Source organism: Brassica napus, chromosome C1 (assembly GCF_020379485.1).
Source record: "Brassica napus cultivar Da-Ae chromosome C1, Da-Ae, whole genome shotgun sequence".
NCBI lineage: Eukaryota > Viridiplantae > Streptophyta > Magnoliopsida > Brassicales > Brassicaceae > Brassica > Brassica napus.
In genome coordinates this window covers 28176654-28200762 of record NC_063444.1, presented here as the reverse complement: position 1 = coordinate 28200762, position 24109 = coordinate 28176654, and the positions used below count along the sequence as shown (strand labels likewise).

The 24109-nt window shown below is 40.7% G+C and overlaps 2 protein-coding genes across 3 annotated transcripts; both read left to right on the top strand.

Annotated features, from left to right (window-relative positions):
* The first annotated feature begins 3026 nt into the window (after positions 1-3026).
* Positions 3027-7722, top strand: LOC106373441. Its single transcript, XM_013813612.2, has 4 exons — positions 3027-3132; positions 3191-3632; positions 3742-4606; positions 7447-7722. Exons 1-4 carry the CDS (start codon positions 3027-3029, stop codon positions 7720-7722), a joined length of 1689 nt encoding a protein of 562 aa, XP_013669066.2.
* A 7336-nt stretch (positions 7723-15058) lies between these two features.
* On the top strand, positions 15059-16753 carry LOC106376422 (NAC domain-containing protein 60). 2 transcript variants are annotated; one of them, XM_013816503.3, is made up of 4 exons: positions 15059-15486; positions 15584-15828; positions 15910-16146; positions 16227-16753. In XM_013816503.3, the coding sequence occupies exons 1-4, from the start codon at positions 15297-15299 to the stop codon at positions 16563-16565; spliced, it is 1011 nt and encodes a 336-aa protein (XP_013671957.1). In that variant the 5' UTR covers positions 15059-15296; the 3' UTR covers positions 16566-16753.
* The last annotated feature ends 7356 nt before the right edge of the window (positions 16754-24109 follow it).

The following is a 24109-nucleotide window of genomic DNA, read 5'->3' as shown; positions in this document are numbered from 1 at the left end:
ATCTCTAGGCATAGTATCAATCACCCTGATACGAGATCCCAAAATTTGTCTCTTGGCCAATATTCGAGCGACCTCAGAAAGTCCGCAAGTTTACACACTGCAGAAAACTCTCGAAACAGATCACGGATATAGCAGTTCACACAAAGTTAGCTTACAAGATGACAACTCGTAGTCTTCCCTCTACACCCATATAAAATGCCATCGGCAGCAACATGCCTGATAACCTCTACATCTAAACTAAACCGTAAAGGTCTCGCTGGAAAACAGGTCATAAGAACCTTAACTCCAAGACGAACTACGAAAGGCTTGATCCCTTCAACAAGGGTACGTAGGCAGCCGTCATAAGGCGCAGCCCCAATCTTATCGCGTTCCACTCTTAGAAGAGCACTTACCACGGACCTTTTCAACCATTAATTCCGCCTAACATACCTAACTTGCCTAACTTGCCAAGCCACTCGCTAGAACCTCACGCTAGAACCTCACGCTAGAAGCTCATGGTTCTAACAAGCTGGGGGGCTAACTGTTGGGGTCAAATCGGTCACGACGGAATCAATGTCTGAAAGTCCCCAGAAAATATTTCCCGCAATAAAAACACTTCTCGGAAAACTAATTTTCGTAAAGAAACCCTTGCGGAAATATGTTGGGGTCAAAAACGGACACGACGAAGTTAAAATCCAAATATCCGTAAAATTAACATGAATGTTTTTACGAAAAGTATTCTTCGTAAAGTTTACTTTTACGAAAAGTCTTGCGGTGAAATATTGCGTTAATCTTGGTTCATTCATCGAAACTAAAAAACACGTTCATGAAACATCGGAAAAAGATGCAAACAAGGTTGCCACGTAACGAGCGACCCGCAAACAAGCCGGTCGCTACGTAACAACCGACCCGAGAACGAGTCGATCACTACGTAGCAACCGACCAAGCCTCTCGGTCGGTCGCTACGTAGCGATCGATCCGCAACGAGTCAGTCGCTACGTAAGGACCAACCCGCAACGAGTCGGTCGCAATGTAGCGACCGATCCGCAATCGGGTCGGTCGCTACGTAGTGACCGACCAAGCCATTCGTTTGTTCGCTACGTAGCGACCGTACCATCGCGGACCTAGTCGCTACATAGCGACCGAACTGTCTTGGACATCGATCAACGGGTACGACCCAAATCCGTTCATTCTCGTCTGTTCCTCAATGCTAGCTCCCATGTACCGCAGTCATATCATTTCTCACTCCCATCGATTGGAGTTATTATTTAAACATTCTGATAAAAATCACGGAAAGTTCATTCTTATCGATAAAAATCGTGATAAACGTTTTGAATCGAAAGACGGCCCAAATAGGTCTAAAATGCGATTAGAAACCCATTTACGATTTTTTAAGGAAAATCCCATAGAAACTATGGCGGTTTATACTTAGTCCGCAAGAAAGGATAAATGTCAAAATTCCGTAGATAAATGTTAAGTTTCCGCGGATAATCATGAAGATCGGGAAAAATGGAATATCTCCATTTTCGAGTTATGACGGCTTAAGGGCAGGAAGGGAAAAGCTCAAACCGACATTTGGGGGGAGTATATAAGGAGTCCTAGGCGAGAGGCACAAAAAAGAACTTTCTAAGAGCAACTTTTCGTTTTTGTTATTTCGAGCTGCAACTCAACTAGGTTTTGCAGTCTTAGGTTGTTAGAACTAGGAATCTCGCCGACAACTCTTATAGCCGAAGCTTCTACCTTGTTGTAACGCTCATACGCGAATTCGGAATAAGACACCTTTTGCTCTTTTTTACGATTGATTATTTCTTTTCGTCTTTACTTTCGTGTTCTGATTGCTTGGCGTGTGGTTTAGCAGATATCCAGGACCTCTGGGAAATTAGGGTTTTCCTAACTTTCCTTATTTAAACGGAAATCGACAGTGCGAATTTTGGTTCCCACAATCGTCACAGAAAATGGACCCCAGTCACGAGCCACAACTTCAAGGAGTTCTGCAAGGACTGGGGCATAAAGCTTACCTTCGCCACACCCCACACCCCTAGTCTAACGGGCAAGCGGAATCCACAAACAAGACCATAGTCAACATGCTTAAGAAGCGACTGGAGGGTTCCCACGGGAAGTGGGCAGAAGAACTGTACGGAGTCCTCTGGGCCTACCGGACCACTCCCAAGACCGCGACACAGGAAACTCCTTACTCGCTAGTCTACGGCTCTGAGGCCATAATACCCATGGAGATGCACGTGAGAACAACGGTCTCAGGGTCCACCTCTCAAGAAGAGAACACTGAGCCTCGACGCTGAGCCTCCACCTACTCTTAAAACTCGTCCTACCAGCAAGACGTCGCCAGGACATACAACAAGAAAGTCAAAACAAGGACCTTCCAGCAAGGAGAGATGGTTCTACGACGAGCAGAGAAAACTACAAGCAAACTCACCCCGGGTGGGAAGGAACCTATAAGGTAATTGAGGTGCGGAAAGCAGGAACCTACAGGCTACAAGATAGCAAAGGGAAAATACAACCCAACTGCTGGAACACCCTGCACCTCAAAGCCTATAATTTTTAAATACAGTCTCCGGACCATGACTTCTACTATCTTACTATATACTATTTAAGCATTTTGATTTCCTACTCCTATGTATGCTAAACGTCTTCGGACAAAGCTTATAATAAAAAATAGTTCCGACTATAAAGGCAGTAGGAAAATCACCATACTTAAAGGGGCATACAAGCTGGATCAGGTCTCTAGAGGCCTCCGATCCTGGACAACCCTTGTCAAAAAAGTGGCACGTCCATAGTGGCACGTCCACACAAATTCGAAATGGGTATGAGACATAGAGCAGGAATGGGTATGCGCAAGCCTGAGTATGCTGTCAAAATTACCTAAAACCCATGTGCCTCCAAAGGCGCATCGGGGTCCCTAGAATACCACATGTGAAAGTACCTGTATTAAAACACTACGTGCTCCTCATCCCCACTGAAGGATGAATGGCATATTTCCTCCGCATATAAGCAAGATGCCTTGAAAGTTTTCCTACCCCAACATAAAGATGTACGACAGTATAGGCGACCCCGACGATCATATCGCTGAGTACAAGCAGCGGATGCTCACGGTTGCACTTCCAAAAGAGTCCCACGAAGCTACAATGTGTAAAGGTTTTGGCTCCACTCTGATCAGACCTGCCTTACAATGGTTCATCAACCTACCCACCAGGTCCATCCATATCCTCTTTCGCGAGCCTTAGCGACAAGTTTGTGGAGAAATTCGCAAGTAGTAGGAGACTGAAGAAGACTTCAGACGGTCTCTACGAGATTCTTCAGAATCGGGTAGAACCCCTGCGAGACTACATAGCCTGCTTCAACCAAGAGAGGGTGGCAGTTCCCGAGTGCAGCATCCCTACCATGATCTCTGCCTTCAAAAGGGGCATGCTTCCAGACGGGGGCCTCTACAAAGAATTAACCATGTATCCCTGCAAGACCATGGAAGATGTGTTATCCCGAGCCTGGGCGCAAGTGAAGTGGAAAGAAGACGTCGCTAGCCGCGCTAAAGCCCATACGAAGCAGGACCAAAAGTCAGCCCGATCAGATCAAGGAAATCGGGATGAAAGATCCTTCCAAAGAGCTACCAAGAACTCCGGGAATAGAAACCGGGGCAGGTTCCATTACCGACCCCTGGAAAAGGAAGAAGGAATGTCGGTATCCACTTGGCCCGACATTTCCCATCTCTCGATATCTACACCGGAGCTAGTCAACGTCTTGAGGCAGCTGGGCCAACAAGGTCAAGTGGCCTCAAAAGATGAAGGCACCTGACTCGTTCTGGAACCCCGGCCTCTGGTGCGACTTCCATCGCGACCACGGTCACAAAACTGAAGACTGCGTCGCTCTAACGATTGAGGTCAGTGAACTACTCCAAAAGAGGCATCTCCGGGAGTTCCTCTCAGAAAAAGCCAAGAACCATCTAAATAAAGAGGCGTCGGTGAAATCCGCTGGAGCTATACCCGCCTTGCCACCTTGCCAGGACCAAGTGATCCATATCATATCTGGAGGCTCAGAGATAAGTGGCGTGAGCCATGCAGCTACCAAGAAAAGCCCCTGCAACGCCAAGCACGGCCTGGAGACGACCAAACCAAAGCACTTGCTCCTAGGTACCGACGAAATAAGCTTCACAGCCAAGGAGCAGGAGAGGATCCTGGCCCCCCACCATGATGCTCTGGTTATCTCACTCACCGTAGCAAACTGCTTGGTGAAAAGAATACTAGTGGACAACGGTAGCTCCAGCAACATCATCTTCCAGATTGTGTACCAGGACCTAGGGCTGGAGGAGAGTGACCTGACGCGAAAAATAACTCCACTCATCGGATTCAGCGGTGAAGTCAAGCAAACGGCCGGAGAGATCACTCTCCCAATATACGCTGAAGAGATCAACATGTCTACCGAGTTCCTGATCGTCGACTGTCAATCAGCATACAACATGATCTTAGGACGACCCTGGATTCATGACATGGGAGCAGTCCCTTCAACCCTTCATCAAATGGTGAAGTTCCCTATGCCCTGGGGCCTCAGAATAATCAAGGGAGATCAGGAGAACTCTCAATCCTGTTACCAGACCACCTTAAAGGGAAAAACCAAGGTCTTATAGCAATTACAGAAGAGACCTCAGGTCCCGCGAACTCAAAGACCAGAGGTCAAGAAGACAGGCAAATGGCTATCGGTTCAGAGGACGCGGACCCCGAATCATGTGAAGGACCCCCTGAGGACTGATATCGACCGCTTCGCATGGTCTCAGTTGAGGACCTCCAAAGCGGTACCTGCTCAGAAGACATGGATCTAGCAAGATCCTCGTCCTCCATCCCGCATAGATAAGCCCACCAAGGATCTCATCAGCTATCAACCGATGATCTCGCAAATGAAAAAGCGGGGCATGAGCACCGTGAGGAGACCTCCTCTGAAATCATATCGGACGGATCTGGGGTAGAGGGTACCCTGCTAACGCAAAATGGAGATACCTAGCCAAGCCAGAGTTCTTCAAATCTGGGTGCTCCGGTGGATGAATGCGACTACACATCTCATGGCCGTGCCGAGAACCTTCATCACCAGGAAACACTGGCCGCGGATCCCCAATAACAAGAAAATCTACAGAAGCTGGGGCACGACGGTCACGGTCCCGACCATGGAGTGCCGCCAGGGACCGCAGCAAAAAAGAGGAATCCTCCATCAGGGGCATTCATCCAAAACAGCGAAACAGAGCCTACGGGCTACATAACAAAGGTAAAACATGGCCTAACCACCGGGGAACCTCGCAAGCTGATGTTTTGTATGGTCTCCGGACCATGATTTTTATTACTTATTTATTATTTAAGCATGATTCTAAGATTTTCAAGGTAATGGACAAGCTGGTCCGGGAAAATGGAACTAGAAGTTTCATAAAAAGATTTTGGAAAAATCTGAAAATCTGAATAAGACTTACACTTAGCAAGTGGTGATTGTAGGCAAGTCTGGATATAGAGACTGGACAAAGGAATTGTCAAGGTTGACTAAGCTTGATCGTCTTAGTAGGTTTGTGCGGTCTGAGGGTTGCGATTATTAGAACAAGAGATTGGAAGTCAGGTGTACTTTCCAAAGACTTGTTAAGTGATCAAGAAACTACTCGGAGGTACAAAATGCTATAGATGATGAGTTGTGGTCAGAGTTTCAAAAGGAGTAAATGATCGGTTCCTACGATGAGCGTCTAGATCAGACAATTTACTTAGGGGCTGTGATGCTTGCTAAGGCTTGCTGGATTTTGGATGATGGCTCAAAGATTTGGGACGATCATTTGAGTTTAAATTATTGATCCCTTTCATGCGAGAGTCTAGATCAGTTTAGGAGCTTATGGCTGAGATGCTCATTAAGACTTAGCTGAATTGTAAGACGGCTGCTCGATGACTTGGAATGATAATGCTAGATCAGACTGAGTGTCTGATTAACTTGACAAGTGGGAATACTAAACGTTAGTGTTAGTGTTGATGATATGTCCTTAAGAACAAAGTGGGTTTGCTGACACATAACTGTATTGATATTGTCTGTTCTGGCGTCTATGTAAACCGAGAGTTTCCAAGGCGTGATTTTCTGTCATCGCGTGTTCTGTCCTGACATCTGTGGAAACTGGAGAATTGCCAAGACGTAACTGTTATCGAGTCGGTGGGAAACCCAATCTGATGTATGCGGAAACCCAATCTGATGTCTTTGGGAGATGTACCTCCCAAGACATAATTGAACTGTTACTGGAACTCAAGGAGTTCACTGCTGTGGGTTTCCGATCGCGATGAAAGCATGGATGGGAACTAGTGAGAGTTTTCCATCACATGTCTGTAGGACGTTTGTATGTTTAGTATAATGAACTGAGGTAGTTGGGAACTGTTGAGTTTATAAGACATAACCGCGACTGAATAATGGGAACTAGAAAAGTTTGCCATTTTGGAACTGTGAACCAGGAAGAACTGGGAGTCCGAAAGGAAAAACTGTGCAAGGAAACAAGTGTATGATCCGATAAGAAATGTCTGTAAGGATCAAGAATGATCCGAAGGTGTCAATAAAGATCAGTAAAGATCTGAGAAAAGCTGATGTCGATCATAAGTTGTCGGGAATGGTTAGGATCAGGGAGTGATCCGAGGAAACGACTGTGAGGGTATATATGAGATCTATGTGTTTTGGAAAAGATTAAGTTCCTAGTATTCGGAGTTAGGCCATGCTAAGGAACACTAGAGTGCGAGAATCAAACAGTCAAGTCAGGATAGACAGAGACTCGTTTGAACTGAGTCCTAGAAGGACTAAGGTTGGGTTAGTGAATGACGGTGACCGGTTAAGGAAAAGACTGGAAAAACTTAACTAAGGTAGTGAGTTTAAACTACGAGAATCGAGATAAACTGGTCAACACTGTTGGGAGTTATATTCTCTCAAAAGTGGGTGTCCAAAGATCAAGAGATTGCTCTGAAGTAAGTTTGTGAACTGAACTTAGTCTGCTGAGACTAAGTATGTGGGAAGGCACTGGATCGAGGAACTCGATAACTGAGACCGAATCTGATGCGTGTGATTGTGATCAGGAAGTCTGGAATACAGTAATGGTCGAGTGACCGAAAGCCTGATAAGGCATGAATGTCGTGTGTTGGGATTTATTCCAAGTGGGGAAGACTGTCCTTATTGGATAGAACAAAGTTTCTATCAACTGCTGAATTCGAGGACGAATTCATTCCACGTGGGGGAGACTTGTAGCATCCCTATCCTGCAGTCTGAACTGAATCAGTCCAAGGTCGGACTGATCAGACGGGACAGACATGTTGGACATGTCATCTGGATAGTATTGGTCAGGTTAAGACGATACTGTCTGTCCGAATATAGCAGTAGAGCTTGTCATCTGAGATCAGTTAGTCAATGTGTGGACTGACTGGTATAAATTCTGACTGGAACGGATACTGAGCTGAACGTGTACAGGAAGCTAAGCAAACTGATGGGACCAGTTATCTGACGGTTACTGGATTTGTGAACTGCCGAGCGGTTATAAGGCAGTTACAGAGGCAGTTACTAAGCAGTTCTGGAACAGTTGCAAGGGTAGTTAGCAAAGCAGTTTGGAACGGTTCATGGGTTGGTTACCGGAACAGTTATGGACCTGTCGAGAAGTTAATGAGAAACTGTCGAAGGCAGTTATGGACGGTTTGGGACGCAAGAGCGGTTATGTTTGTGGAGAAACCGCCTATTTGTTTCCCTTAAGAGTTATTTCGCGGATCAGAAAGGGAAGGGTTCTGATACAGAACATAGAGAGAGAAAGAAACTGATGGAGACAAAGATCGCCGGAAAGGATCGTTCGGGTTCTGATCCGACAGTCCTAGAGTTGAGCGATGGTGTGTTCGGTGTGGTCTGAGTCGCGTCAGATGGACTGCAGACTGAATGATGGTTCACGATGTACTTACTGCGGTATACGGTGGTTACAGTCTAGGGAACGGTGTGCAAGCCGCGGGAAAGGGACCGCCGGTTTAATCTGTAATGACATTTCCGTGTACTGATTGATCGCGACGCATACTAGAGCCTGTGGTGGTTAAGATCGAGAGGCAGTGGTCGCGGGGCTGGAGACAGCGTATCTGTTGAGTTCGATGTCCTGATATGATCAATCCCGATCGGATACTGTGTACGGATTGGGTGTGATATGTGTGCGACAGCATATGCTATCAGTCTGTTCTGATGAACTGAAGGAAGGATCAGATACTGTGCTTGGAATGATCCTAGCCATGGAGAGATGTGGTACTGAAGTGATCGATTTGATTGGATCGTTGGAGGCGATCGGGACCAGCGACATACAGAAGGAGGATCGACTGGAAATAGGATCGAGTTTGCTGATGCGTGTGGCACGAGAGGGCGTGTTATTGATACTGGAATGACTGAGGAGAAGGATGGCTGTGGGGAGAACTGACTGGATCGAGGGCTGTGGAGCCGACTGTGTACTGACTGATCCGGGTGTGATCAAGGACTGGTTCTGGAGCGCTAAGCATGGCTAGCGTACTGTTTGTTCTGAATGGCTGGTTGGAGACCAAGCCGTCTCTCTTTTTTTACTTGGGTCACGTGGGGATGGTTGGCTGAGTGACTATGAAACAAGGGGATTCAGTTAAGTGTCTGATCAAGCTACTGGTTAGATAAGGAAGGACAGAAAGCATGTAGCCAGCAAGGAAGGAGCGTATGGCTGGATTGTCAGACAACAGAGCACCGAGGCATTAAGGTACATGTTTATCATGCTGCGAAAATTAGTAGACTGCTAAGTTGCTGGATTAGACTTAGCGAACCATGTGTACTGAACTAAACCTCATAGAGGAAAACTGGGATAAAATCCTAAATTAGAGAAAAATCGGGTATCGATCATGTTTGGTCGAGGGAAGCGAACTGAGGAGGAACCGGCGGTAAAGGAAACCGGGTTGGGGCCTTTCACAATCCCCACTGAAGGATGCAGCTATAAATCCAAACACCTTCCATGGTCCCGTGCATAGATACCCAAGGACCGACCTTGGTAGCCGAAACCATCAAGTACAGATCAGGAGGCCCCCAAGGACCGACCTTGTTAGCCGGAACCATCGATCATAGATCATGAAGACCCCGCGATCTTTACTATCGATAGGCGGCCCCCGCCTAACGACCAATCTCCCCAGCTCCTACTAAGGCACCGGCGACCTATACTGGCCCATACCCATATGGCAGTATCATAAGAGCAGGATCTCCTGGTTTATCAACTATCAAAGCAGGAGAATACACTCAACAACGCATCTCCTTCCTCCTATCATTCAGTAGAGCTGAGCACGGATCGCTTGTACACAAAAATACCCTAACAGTGTCGATCGATGGAAGCCTTTGGTGAAGTTTCCAAATCTTTTCTCGAAGTGTGCTGATCGTCATCAAGCTTTACCTCCAAGTCCGGACCCAAATCTCCAGTCTGTGCTTCATCTTCTAACTTCAAAAAATCTTCCATGGTGATCTCTTTGTCTACATATGGGGCAAGATAGCTGCTTGATATATTTGTGCTCTCCAGTGTCGAGTCTGCAATGTCTTGAGGAAAACTCGATCTTTCATGAATTTTAATGTGCTGAGGTCGGGTCACCTATATCAGCTTCGTCTGCTCCGCTCAGCTCCCTAAATTCATGTTGTTCATAACTCTTTGCCATAATGTAATCGACTAGCTGTCTCGGAATCTGAGTCATATAATCCGAGAATCTATCGCAGACTTCAATATCGGAACAGAATCAGGTTGAAATCGCTACGGATAATCCAAAAGCCGAGTGGTTATCGCACACCTTAAACCGTTAGTAAACCTAGATCTTGCCCTAAGACCAGCACACTGGTCTCGCACATCTCAAGGCATAGTATCAACGAACCCGATATGAGACTCCAAAACATGTCTCTTCGTCGATATTTACGCGTTTATGAGATTTCTCTAACATAAGTCTTCAGATATTCTCATCTTATGCAAGGACAAGTATCACGATCCGTAGAGAGTCAGAAATGAGATGACAACCCACACTCTTTCTCTCATCTCCGCGTATGGCTACTCTAGGCGTTTTTGAAAGGAGATAGCCCACAAAAAACAGCCTACAAGGCTAGCCTCGAGGCCGACAAAGGTCCAATATAAAATGCCATCAATAGAAACATGCTCGAAAATCTGTATACGACATATAACTGGACCATAAAGGTCTAGAATACACCTATCACTACCTCGTAAGAAATTACATGTAAAATCTTACGAGCTGAGGGGCTAACTGTTGGGGTCAAAATCGGTCATTGCAAAATCAATGGCTAAAATCCTCCGAGAACTCATTCCTTAAGAAAATATGAGCTGAAATTTTTGGTGAAACTATACGGCATAAGCCAAACTAATTTTCATAAGGATACAAGAACAAAATTCGTATATTTCTACCCAAACATGATCGGATAAACATTCATGAGGAAGGATTTTACGATAAATGAGTTCTATGAAACAATCTTCCAGCAAACAAAATCCGAAAAGTTAAGTTTCTGTGGAAAAAAATCATAGCATGAGATAATCTTTCGCAAATCAACTTTCGGAAAAAGGTTTACGGAAAAACTTTCGTAAAACAAACGAAATGGTTTCAAAAGTATATGAAGCTCTTGGCGATTTACGGAGTCAATGTCTAAGATTTCTACTCTTAAGGAACTTTCTCGAAATAATTTCAGAAAAATCCTAAGTATAAGTATCTTGACTATCAAAACGACTTCGCCCTCGTCCAACTCACCATACGGCATACAACGTCACACTCGCCATATGGCGAGTAGGACGGACAACGTCCAAATTTCCATATGGCGAGTAGGATGGACAACGTCCAACTCGCCATATGGCAACCAGTTCTCCCCCCTTCGGGCCTCGACTAAACTGTCTCTTGTTTCGTCTCGATTAAAATTACCGTTGAAACTTTACGATAAATTTAACAAAGACTTTTTTTCTCGTATGAACTGAAATCAATCGTATAAAACGATAATGGTTAACCTTAACACCATAGTTATCTTGACTAGACGATTGGTTCGTAAAAACACTTGAGTCGAGAAACGGCCCCAAAAGGTCTGAAATGCGGCAAAAGTCAAATTTCGATTTTTGATGAGAATGAGGCCAAAACCTCTATGACAGTCTATCTAATATTCACAGAAGCAGACAAATGTCAAGTTTCAAGGATAATCATGAAGATCGAGAGAAAATAGAATATTTCCGCGAAAAGCTAAACTTGAATCATAGGCGGAAAAAGAAAGACAACCGACCTTGGAGGCATATATAAAGAGAGCCAAAGCAAGGAGCACAAAGATGATTCTTTTAGATTCTTAGAACTTTTTGCACTTAGGAATTTAGGCATTATTCTCGACATGCTTAGTTTCTATATCTTGCACTCGATTACTAGACGAACTCGCAGAGGCAGTTTGATCTCTTGTTCTACTCTTTTAATTGAACTACATTCGGCTTGACCCTCGACAGGGGTATTTAGGCAACTTTTCAAAAAGTTCAGTCCGAAATCAATAAAACTTTTTCCGTATCTTTTTTCGTTTCTTGTTATTGTGCCGCGACTCAACTAGGTTTAAGGTTTTTGGGAGCTAGAACTAGGGAACTCGCTGATGTGCCCCGGTTCGTGGATCAGTCCATTGGAGCCAACCAGCATGGAGATCAGGATGTTCTGAACAATTTAACCAAGGTTCGTTCATCCGAGCGTACTGATCAGACTGACCGAGCCATCCCGCGTGCGTCCCGATTGGAGCTTCGGCTGGAACCACGACCAGACGACCGAACTGACCGTACCGGAGTTCATCTTCCCTGACCAACTCGACATTCTAAGACTCACGGTCGAGCCAAACTTAGCTTGGGTCGTGAAGAAACCGAAGATGGACATGCATTCTCATCCGGCGGACCATTCGGACTATCCCGCAAGCATCCTTATCTTTACCCCGTGCATCCATCTGGTTCGGATGAACCTGGCCATTATCTGAAGGGCCATTTTTGACCAATCTGCATGGAAGAGTGAGTCTTTGACTCATTAATTCAGATTTGGTCAAATTTGTATTTTCTATGCATTATCTTTATTAGTCTTTGACTACAAACACTATAAATATGTAGTCTCATTCTATGAATAAAATCAGTCTAAGTTTGAGTTATATTTTTGTTTCTTCTTTTTCTCTGAGTGAGAGAGAGAGTTCTTTAGCTAGTTCATTGGTGTGAACCGGCTTGTTGATTTGGTGGTCAGCCAATTCATCTTTGTGTGTTGTTTGGTGGTTAGCCACGCACTACATTCTTTCTTAGGTGGTTAGCCTTAGATCGTGGGTATATCAAGAGTCATTCCGCATCTCTTGATTATCCTTTCAATCCATCTCAGTTCCAGAAGTGTCATTTGCCTTCTCGGATCATATCAACACCCAGCTAAAGTGATCCTTCAATCTAGGACGTATCAAGTGGTATCAGAGCCACTTTGGTTGGTTTGTTTTCTTTCATCTTTCATCTTCTCATCACTCCACGTTTTTCTTTTCTTATTTCTTGGATCCGGGCTGTTCCTTTACTCCCTTGTGATCGCCTATTTAAAAAAAAAAATCGATAAAAAAAAAAAATTGGCTTGAATCACTTCTGAAGAGCCAGGGGGAGTGGTGGAAGAGAAACCCTGCTGGCTGAAGAGAAACCCTGCCTTAGGACAGTTAAGGCGGATCCATATCAAAAATCTCTTCATCTTTCTTTCTCTTTTCTTTTTGCCACAAAATTTTGTTTTAGGTTTTGATTGCTGAATTTTAACTGCCTATCATCCTTTGAACCAGTGGAAAGAGCTCTGAGTGATCACCTAAAAATCGTGAGCTAAACACTTTGAGAGTGTGAGGATTTTTATTTGCTAACTCTTTTGTTAAGTGTTTTCAGGATGTTTGGACTTCTCAAGAAATCAAAACCACAACAAGACGTTTACTTTCCTTTTAAAACCGTGTTACAAAAAGAGCAAATGATTTTTGGAAATAAGAAACAGTTTGCTTCTAATGGGTTTGATTTTGTGCAGAAACAAAGAAACCAAAGGAAGAGACAAAACAAGTTCGATGATGATGAGAAGTGGGTCAGAAGTGGTGATCGTCCCTTCACCAAAGCCAAGAGAAGCAACCGTGATGTGTTTGATCAGAATGAGCTTCAGACTTATGTCAGCTTGGAGAAGATGTTGCATAAGGCAATTCATGCTATCCGGCAACTCAAAAAGAAGAAAAACACCAACACTTCTCCTTCACCAAAACAGCAAAGTAATTTTTCTTCTCTTTTAAATTCTGATTTGAAAACTACGGTGTTGTCTTCTGATAAAAGCAAAGTTGTGAAACCCACAAGCAAAGCTCATTCTACCAGGTGCTTCAAATGCCATAGGATCGGTCATTATGCTAACAAGTGTCAAAAGCAAAGACCATTGATGACTTTGGAGAATGAGAACGTTGAAACTGAGCCAGAAAAGGAAGACCTATTGCTAATTTTCGATGACTTCACATATGAGCCAATGGAGGGGCTAGATGAAGAAAAAATTTGTGGTCATCAAGCCAACCAAGAAGAATCATCTTCCATTCAAAAAACGGACCAAAATCAAGGTGAAGGTGATCATTGTGCTGATTATGGTTCTTTTGCTTATAATCCTTTTCCTTTTAATGTTTCAGATTTGAGGACAAATCTTTTTGAAGAGGAAGGGAATGATGTGCCTCGGTTCGTGGATCAGTCCATTGGAGCCAACCAGCATGGAGATCATGACGTTCTGAACAATTTGACCGAGGTTCGTTCATCCGACCGTCCCGATCAGACTGACCGAGCCGTCCCGCGTGCGTCCCGATTGGAGCTTCGGCTGGAACATGACCAGACGACCGAACTGACCGTACCGGAGCTCGTCTTCCCCGACCAACTCGACATTCTAAGACTCACGGTCGAGCCAGACTTAGCTTGGGTCATGAAGAAACCGAAGACGGACATGCATTCTCATCCGGCGGACCATCCGGACAGTCCCGCAAGCATCCTTATCTTTACCCCGTGCATCCATCTGGTTCGGATGAACCTGGCCAAATCTGGTTCAGATCTGGTCAAATTTGTATTTTCTATGCATTATTTTTCGTGTATTATCTTTATTAGTCTTTGACTACAAACACTATAAATGTGTAGTCTCATTCTATGAATAAAATCAGTCTAAGTTTGAGTTATATTTTTGTTTCTTCTTTTCTCTGAGTGAGAGAGAGAGTTCTTTAGCTAGTTCATTGGTGTGAACCGGCTTGTTGATTTGGTGGTCAGCCAATTCATCTTTGTGTGTTGTTTGGTGGTTAACCGACGCACTACATTCTTTCTTAGGTGGTTAGCCTTAGATCGTGGGTATATCAAGAGTCATTCCGCATATCTTGACGATCCTTTCAATCCATCTCAATTCCAGAAGTGTCATTTGCCTTCTCGGATCATATCCAACACTCAGCTAAAGTGATCCTTCAATCTAGGACCTATCACTCGCTGACAGCTCTTGCGGCCGAAACTTTTATAATATCTTGTAATAATCGCAACGGTCTTACACAGATTCGAAATAAAGATTTATTTTCTCTTTACATTCGTTGTTTTTATCTTTTTATATTTTCTGAATTTATTTGGTCACTTGTGTTGGCTCTTGTAGAGAATCCTGGACCTCAAAGAAAGTTAGGGTTTTCTTAACTTTTTTTCAATTACGGAAATCGACGGTGTGAATTTTGGTTTCCACACAATCTAGATTGAATAGTTGCGCTATGTCCTTCCGAATGTTGTTTGTGTTGCTTTCTCCTCATATAACACCAGATGCGTTTATTCCAGTCATTGAACTGTGTGTTTCACGTTGAAATTTTCAGAGGGTTGTGTTTTTGAATCTCCTTTCTTTTTAGCACTAAACGATGAATCTCAAAATCCACCCCTAAATTTTCAGAGGGCTAAGCTGAGCCTATTGTAAATGATATTGGGTTAGATCAAAAAAATTCAGCATCTGTGATGTTTTCTTTCGGCTCTTTTCATTTCATTAAATGAAAATTTCGTAGGTAAAATAAGAAAAGAAAAACAATTGAGCAAACATGTGATGACGTGCCAGCCGTATGTAGATTTTCACTGCGCTCGCAACAGCTGTGGAAGTAGAAAAAGAAAACTGAAACAGAAGCACTTGATCATCGCCTTCCTTAAAAGCTGATCCAATTCCCGAGACGGAAGAATATTTTTTGCTTCTGTATATATTTACTACTGGCTCTTCCATTTCCGAGAGGCTAAAAGCACCTTTTGATCTCATCTTGCCGGCGTCGATTATTGTATAGATATGGCGGAGGTTTCTAGGGATACATCGGTGTCAGTGGCGGTTTCGACGGCGTTTCCTGGTTTCAAATTCTCTCCAACGGACATCGAGCTTATTTCGTATTACTTGAAACGGAAGATGGATGGCTTGGAGAGGTCCGTCGAGATTATCCCTGAACTCGATATTTACAACTTCGAGCCCTGGGATTTGCCTGGTTCGTCTCCCCCATTTTTCATATCCTTCTTGAGTAATTTCTCTGCTTTTTTTCGCTCTTCTTGAATTTTTTGTAAGAGTTTCTTGTAAATTGGCAGATAAATCAATCGTTAAATCCGACAGCGAATGGTTTTTCTTTTGTGCTCGTGGTAAGAAGTATCCACACGGTTCACAGAACAGAAGAGCAACGAAGATGGGATATTGGAAAGCCACAGGCAAAGAACGTAACGTCAAGTCTGGTTCTGAGGTCATTGGAACAAAGAGGACGCTTGTCTTTCACATTGGTCGTGCGCCAAAAGGAGGGAGAACGGAATGGATTATGCATGAGTACTGCATGATTGGAGTATCACTAGTAATTACTATAATTCTGTTTCTTTAAAGTTTTCTTCCTGGTTAGCTTATGTTTCTTTAATTTCGTATATAGGATGGGCTGGTTATTTGCCGGCTTAGGAGAAATATAGAATTTCAAGGAGCTACAACACAAAAGCCACCACCACAGCCAAGTTTATCACTTGACAAGAAGAGAAACCTGCAGAACGAAACTGTTTCAGAAAGTATTTCTGGTTGGGAAAATATGGTTGATTATTACTTATCAGGTGAATCAGGGCATGAACTACTCAGTGAAATAGCAGAATCTTCGCAGTCTTCACATAATCCACAGGTTTGATCTTCTTATTTCACCTAATGGTTTATGTCTTGATTTCATTGTCTATGTCTTATGAGATTTTCCGATGTTTCTAGGTTCGTAGTGAAGAAGATTTCTATGCGGATATCCTGCTTGATGACATAGTGAAGCTAGATGATCCGGCCGACTCCGGTAATACACTGATCGATGTCCCCAGGCTTCAATCAGAGTCCACAACCACCAGAGTACTGCCTTTACCCATCATGGTAGACAAACAAATGCAATCACTGCTACAGAAACTGCCATTACAGAATGACATAGGTGAAGAAAACAACATATCAATGTCGAGTTGCTTCATCGGTATTTACTCGATTAAGTCCATAAACCGAGCGAGGTGGGACGCTGTTGCTTGGGTGCTGGTTATGATAGCCGTGTTGGTGTTTTATCTGGTGTGACGTTGAAGAAGGCATCTTCTTGGCATATAGTTGTGTTATGTCTTAATGTCGAGAGAATATGAAGATGTTAGGCTTAGTTTACATCATCATTCTCAACATTATATACATATGTATGTACTGTAGCATCTATGTGTACTAAGTAAATTAAACCGGAAGGTGTCAAAAGAGATGAAGCTCTATTTCAGGTAGATTTCTATCTTTAGAAATTCTTTGTCAAGAAACAGCACCCACATGATCAGGTATATGATGTATCCTTTCACATCTGGAGTTCTTATTCAGATGGGTTCAGATAACACCCCTCGGAAACCATCAAAACCACAAAAGAAAAGAGCACTCGGCCTCATAACTTGTCTTCTTTTGGACCCGAGTGGCCGAGTTCTTTCAAAATGTTTGATTGTGCATGTATTAAAGATCATCTAAGTAACTACGAAGGTCCCAAATATATACTATTAAAAAAAAAATCGGATTCAGAGAAAAAGAGAAAAAAGAGGAAAAGCCAGAAAGGATTATTTGTAGGTCCAGATACTTGTTTGAATTGATTTCATATATCCTTTGATTTATACTCTTAAGATGTAGCTTACACATTTACTTTATGTAGAAATGAAGTCAGTAGAGAGATATGTCTGTAGGAATTCATACCGGTTTATAATGATTTGGTTTTGGATATACCTGGTTATTTTGCAACGAAAAGATAAACAAACCAAGTCGAGATTTCAAGCACTTCAAACGTCATGCCTCTACTGGTATCCACACGCACACGAACTGGATAGATACGGATGCTAGTGTCGTTGAGATCAAATCTCAAAACCTTGACAAACTGTTTTGTCTCCTTAGAGTTTAGCCGTCACGTTTTCTTTTTGTTTTGTCTTTCATTATAACTTATGAATTGAAAATTCATTACTGTTTATGTAACCTAATTCTAATGACATTAGAATTATGGACTAAGCCCATTAGTATTAGTTACTCTAAGCCCACGTGCCATCATTATTGCATATTACATACATATATAAGTTCCGTACATATCACATATGTATTTATTATATGTATATTATATATCATATATATAACATAAATATAAACCCTAAAATATTTATAATCCAATTCGCTTAGTTGTGTGACCCTATAGGATGATATAATATTAGTAATGAATTTTCAATCCATAAGTTATAAGCGGTTTCTAGCAAAACATTATAACCACCTAATATTAGATGATTGTCAAACCTCGACCCTACGACTTTAACAAGAGTAAGTACAAATGATTTTAGGACATTCCCAACAATCTCTCACTTGTACTAGAATCATATATTCTCATAATTCCGTTGTCTCTATATCTCGATCTCAGCATAAGGCAAGAACTAGTGTCATCCTTATTAAGCTAGATCATGTTTATCGAACTATGATTTATACTGATAAAACAAACGACTGCCATTCACCTCGTTTGAGCACAGCCATGCATTTCTCAGTATCAAATCTTCGATAGGCCCAAAGATAATTATCTCCCGTTATATGGGAGGGACAAATCTCATCTTGTTCCATCCCTGATCCTTACAAACTTCATAGAACACCTAATCAATGTCTTTTTAATCACCAGTTATGGCTGACGTTTGACAAGGTCAAAGTGAACTAATCCACAAGTAAAGAATCATGATGAACTCATGTCTAAGGACTATACTCTATAGTCGTAATGAGAAACTCTCATGACACTCATATAACAATCTTGTAGAGTTCTCATAGCGGGTCAGTCCGATCATGTGTGTTGTCTAGCACATATCTATGCGATTGACTTCAATACCACATATTGAATGACTCCATGAAACTTAGTCATCAATCACCTCACATACTAGTAATTCTCGGTTATTAATGTCCCAAGTCAACAACCTTGACTAGGGACCTCAATAATTTATAGCATCTTTCACTTATAGGGTTTCATGATCAAGTCACATACTTGATGACCTATAAGAATGATATAAATTACTTTTGGAAATTTATCTAATTATTTAATAATCAAATAAATCCGAAATAATTTCATTAATTTGAAAACATAATAAAATGTGTGTCAATATGAACACCATATCATAAACATAAAGCCTTCCACTAAAATCAAGATCACATCTTAAGATAGTTAATACCCATGGCTGCAGTAAGACTCTCATACATAGGCCATGGAAGAGGCTTGGTCAATGGATCAACAACATTTGCATCCATTGAGACTATACTATGGTTCTTTGCTTGGAACTTTTCCAACCCACCACTCTCCATTAAGACAAAAGATGAAACCAAATTGTGATCGAAAATCATCTTTGTCAGTTTGAAAAACTGGCATCGCTGTAACCACTTACAACAAGCTCACAAATTCCTCCACAGACCAAATTCCTCCATAGACCAAGAATTTATCCTTAGTATTTCTAAAATACTTAAGGATATTCTTGACTGTTGTCCAGTGACTTTCACCTGGATCAGATTGGTATCGACTGGTCATGCTCAAAGCACATGTAACATCTATGGACGAGTACAAATCACGACATACATGATAGATCCTTTAGTAGAAGCATATGGGATTCTACTCATGCGCTCACGCTCATCATGTGTAGAAGGACACTGAGTCTTGCTAAGAGTTATGCCGTGAAACATTGTCAAAAATCCTTTCTTGGAATCATGCATCTCGAATATATGTAAGACTTTATCGATATAAGTATCTTGACATAATCCAATAGTCTTATTTCTTCTATCTCTATAGAATCTTATTCCAAAGATATATACAGCTTTTTCCATGTCTTTCGTTGAGAAACAACCTCAATAAGAAGTATGTCATCTACATACAACACCAAGAAAAATTGTGCTCCCACTAGTCAAATGAAATCAAACTCTTTTATTGCCTCATTAAAACGAAGATTCCAACTCTGAGATGCTTGCTTCAAGCCATATATCGGAGTCAGGGCCCATCATAGCTTCCTCAAAGGATGCAGGTTCATCACTCTCTATTATCAATATATCATGATCATCCGTCACCCAAAACCCATATCTATCAGGTTCGTGACGCGTCCTTTCAGACCTTCGTACCTCTGGTTCTACAGGTGTAGATTCTACGACTCTTCGTAAATCTAATTGATCATCTTCCTGAGAGGATGAAGCAATTTCTTGTGTTTCTTGAACTTCTTCGTGTTGTACTTTACTCTCACTGTTCTTCTTAGAAAGAAATTCTCTCTGAAGAAAAACGCCACTACGAGCAACAAACACTTTGTTCTCAATAGGGTTGTAAAAATAATAACCTTTGGTTTCCTTGGGACAACCAACGAAGAAGCATTTATCAGATGTTGGTCCATGCTTATCTGTAAACATATGTTTGACATAAGCATCAAAACCCCAAATTTTCAGAAAAGACAAATTTGGAACATTTCCAGTCCACATCTCATATGGTGTCTTCTCAACTAATTTTGATGGACATCTGTTAAGCGTAAACGCAGACGTTTCAAGAGCGTATCCCCAAAAGGATGGTGGAAGATCTGCGTGACTCATCATAGACCGAACCATATCCAATAAAGTTTGATTCCTCCTCTCGGACACACCATTCCACTGTGGTGTTCCTGGAGGAGTGAGTTGTGAAACAATTCCACATTTTCTCAGAAGATCATTAAACGTTTGACTCAAATATTCTCCACCTCACTCAGATCGAAGAGCTTTTATTTTCTTGTCAACCTGATTTTGTACTTCATTCTGAAATTCTTTGAACTTTTCAAAAGATTCAGACTTATGTTTCATTAGACAAACGTAACCATATCTACTGAAGTCATCAGTAAATGTAAATGAAGTACTGATAGTTTCCTCTAGCATTTATACTCATTGGTCCACATACATCAATATGTATAAGTTTCAATAAGTCTTTAGCTCTTTCATCGTGTCCAGTAAAAGGAGCCTTAGCCATTTCACCTAATAAACAAGATTCACATTTTTCATATGATTCATAATCAAATGAGCTCAAAAGTCCATCACTATGAAGCTTTTGAATGCATTTCTCATTTCTGTGGCCCAAACGACAATGCAAAAGAAAAGTCTGATTCGTGTCGTTAGACTTGAATCTTTTGGTATTGATATTATAGACATGCACGTTTTGGTCTAGAATATAAAGTACATTCTCTAATGGACCGCTACCATAGAAGATATCATTACGATCAAAAGAACAACACTTGTTTTTGATCGAAAACTGAAATCCTTCCAAATCCAAACAAGGAATGGAAATGATATTCCTACTTATAGCAGGTACATAGTAGCAATTCTTAAGTTATTAAAACCAAGCCTAAAGGTAAAGACAAGTTAAATGTTCCCACGGCTAATGCAGCAACTCTTCCTCCATTCCCACGCGTAAGTCCACTTTTCCTTTCTCCAAAATTCTACTGTTGCTTAGGCCATTCATATTCATATACAAATATGAGCACCACAACCAGTATCCAATACCCATGAAGTATAACCAGAAGTAGTAACATTTACTTCTATAACATAAATACCCCTAGACGATGTTTCAAAAGTCTTATTCCTTTTCAGATCTTCCAAGTAGGGTTTAAACTTAGGAAAGGGATCAACTGGCTAGGATTCACAATCCAGCTTGGCTTGTCCTTTCCTTTAAATTTTTTACACTCTTGTTTGAGAACAATTCCCGGGTTTCGATACCATTGGAGGAAATTTGATTCATTCAATTTGTCCTTCTCAAGGACATATCTCAATGAAAATGAGTTATGAGGAGTTAACATTGCTGGAATAGAAGAATAGTAATATTAATATGATGTTCGGGAATTAAAGAAATCTCAACAATTAAGAAAACTCATATTATATTCAAAACATTTTTCTCATATGAATATAATAATCCAAGATCCATATTTCACTAAAATCTGAGTGAGCTTTGGCTCATCGCCCGAATGTTTAGCTATTTAGGTAAGCAACACTTTGCTAATTATATCCAATATAATTCTTGGTTATCAGATGACATCTTATTTCTTATCCAACCTATGTCTCTAAGCTCAAAACCATTTTGATAGCTTAGTCAAGTTAACCAATATTGTTTCATATGGTAACAGTTACCATCTACCTCACTCATGTAATTGTAAACACCTTGCTTTGGCAAGCCCATCTTATAACGAAACGAGCATTTATAGTTGATAAGATTGGGTAGACATCAAAAATACTTGAAATTAATTGAAGAATAAATTTTAATTCAATTTTAATTTTATATTTAAAAATTATATCAAATATAAAATATAAATATAACTAATACATATCTTATATGTATTTTAACGGAATTACAATTAATTAAACAATTTTAATCTAATTAAAATCCTTAATTATTTTTACATCGTTAATCTTAATTTAATTTTGAGAATCTAATCATATTAGTATTCCAATTAAATGAAAGATTAACATGTGTTCGAATGAACCAAACCAATTTACAACCGATAAAAACTGAACCGGCTGGTATCAAAGGATTCAATTGGTTTCACATGTCACGAGTGAAATACTTGTACTAATTTAAACCTTGGATTCATAACATTACATTAATGTTTTATGGCTAGTTATTTAACACTCATATCACAGGCAAAGAATGCATAATAATATAATAAACCATATAAAAGGAATATACTAATTGCATAAATATCGAATGATCACATCAAAATACTTATCCCATTCATGTCGTATTAATATGTAATATTGAATTTTCCTAAAATCAATATTCCTTAGCAAATAAATTAATACGTACATCTTTATCTAATAATTCTTAATATATATAGTTTTAGAAATCGATCAATACCATAATCAAATTAGGGTTCATATCGAATACATCAAATTCAAACTATCAAATTACTGGAATTATTTATCTATATCAAATTATAGATTAAACAATATCAAATTTTAATATTAAACAAGTAGGCTCTATACCACCGTATGAATTCATACCGGTTTATAACGATTTATAAAACTACTTATGAATTCAGTTTACCAAGAATCTCATGCCAATACTGAAATAAATCTAGATATATGGTTTTGGATATACCTAGTTATTTTGCAGCGGAAAGATATACAAACCAAGTCGAGATTTTAAGCACTTCAAACGTCGTGTCTCTACCGGTATCCACACGCACACGAACTAGATTGATACGAGATGCTAGTGCCGTTTTGATCAAATCTCAAAACCTTGACAAACTCTTTTGTTTCGTTAGGGTTTAGCCGTCACGTTTTCTTTTTGTTTCGTCTCTCACACGGAACATCAAGGACACAAACTTATATATATTAATGTGCATGTAACCTAATTCTAATGTGATTCTAATCACGTTAGAATTATGGATTAAGCCCATTAGTATTAGTTATTCTAAGCCGACGTGCAATCATTATTGCATATTACATGCCTATATAAGTTCCGTACATATGACATATGTATTTATTATATGTATATTATATATCATTTATATAACATAAATATAAACCCTAAAATATTTATAATCCAATTCCTTTAGGTGTGTGACCCTATAAGATCATATAATATTAGTAATGAAATCTCAATCCATAAGTTATAAGCGGTTTCTATCAAAACATTATAACCACCTAATATTAAATGATTGTCAAACCTCGACACTACGACTTTAACAAGAGTAAGTACAAAAGATTTTAGGACATTCCCAACAATGTCAGGCACTATCAGTGGAGTTGTGTGATATATGGTAATGGTGACTAAGCTAGAATGTAGTACATTTAATCATCCAAGGTTAGTAATGATTCATTTCTATCTATCATATTTGCAGAAGTGATTATCTATCATATTTGCAGAAGTGAGAGTAGTAGTTTTAGATTTTGTGAATCCCTGTTGTTTTCCAAATCTTTTTCAGCAGGTTTTACTCACTTTATGCAAAATGATAAATCTGGAGGAGTTGATATGACATGGTTTTTATCCACTTTTACCCACTTTATGCATTTTGGAGTCTTTTTAGAGTATTTACAGGTTTAGGTGCCTATTGGAGTAAAATGGTCATTTTGGGGTATTTTGGAGTTTTTATGAAAACATTGCTGAAAACATGAGTCGATTATTGAAGAAAACATCGATCGACGGATCACTATCAACGTCAATCGACGGCGATCCATCCGCGAAGTTTAATAATGATTTAAGGAAATTACCCATAAATTCCAAGATTTGCACCATAAGTTCATGACCGCCTCTGAAGCTATTTATTAGGGTTTTTTATGTTTTACCTAGAGATAAACTTTCAAAGATAGATCACTTTTGGAGGCAGACATCTCTACACTTAGAGAAGAGAGCTTAAGATTGGAGAGAGAGATCTGAACTTCATACAAGAGAAGAATCTTGAACTCCCCTTTGTTTCTTACTCTACTTGTTTGCTTTTCATCTTTATTTTAAGTATTATTCATACTATCATAATGTTTCTTATGAATATGTTTTGAGTAATCTTATTGTTAGGTTTAGGTTTACATCGATCAATGTAATGACAGTTGTGTCGTTCGACGTTTTGAAAGGTGTATCGATCGATATTCGTATAGAACATCCA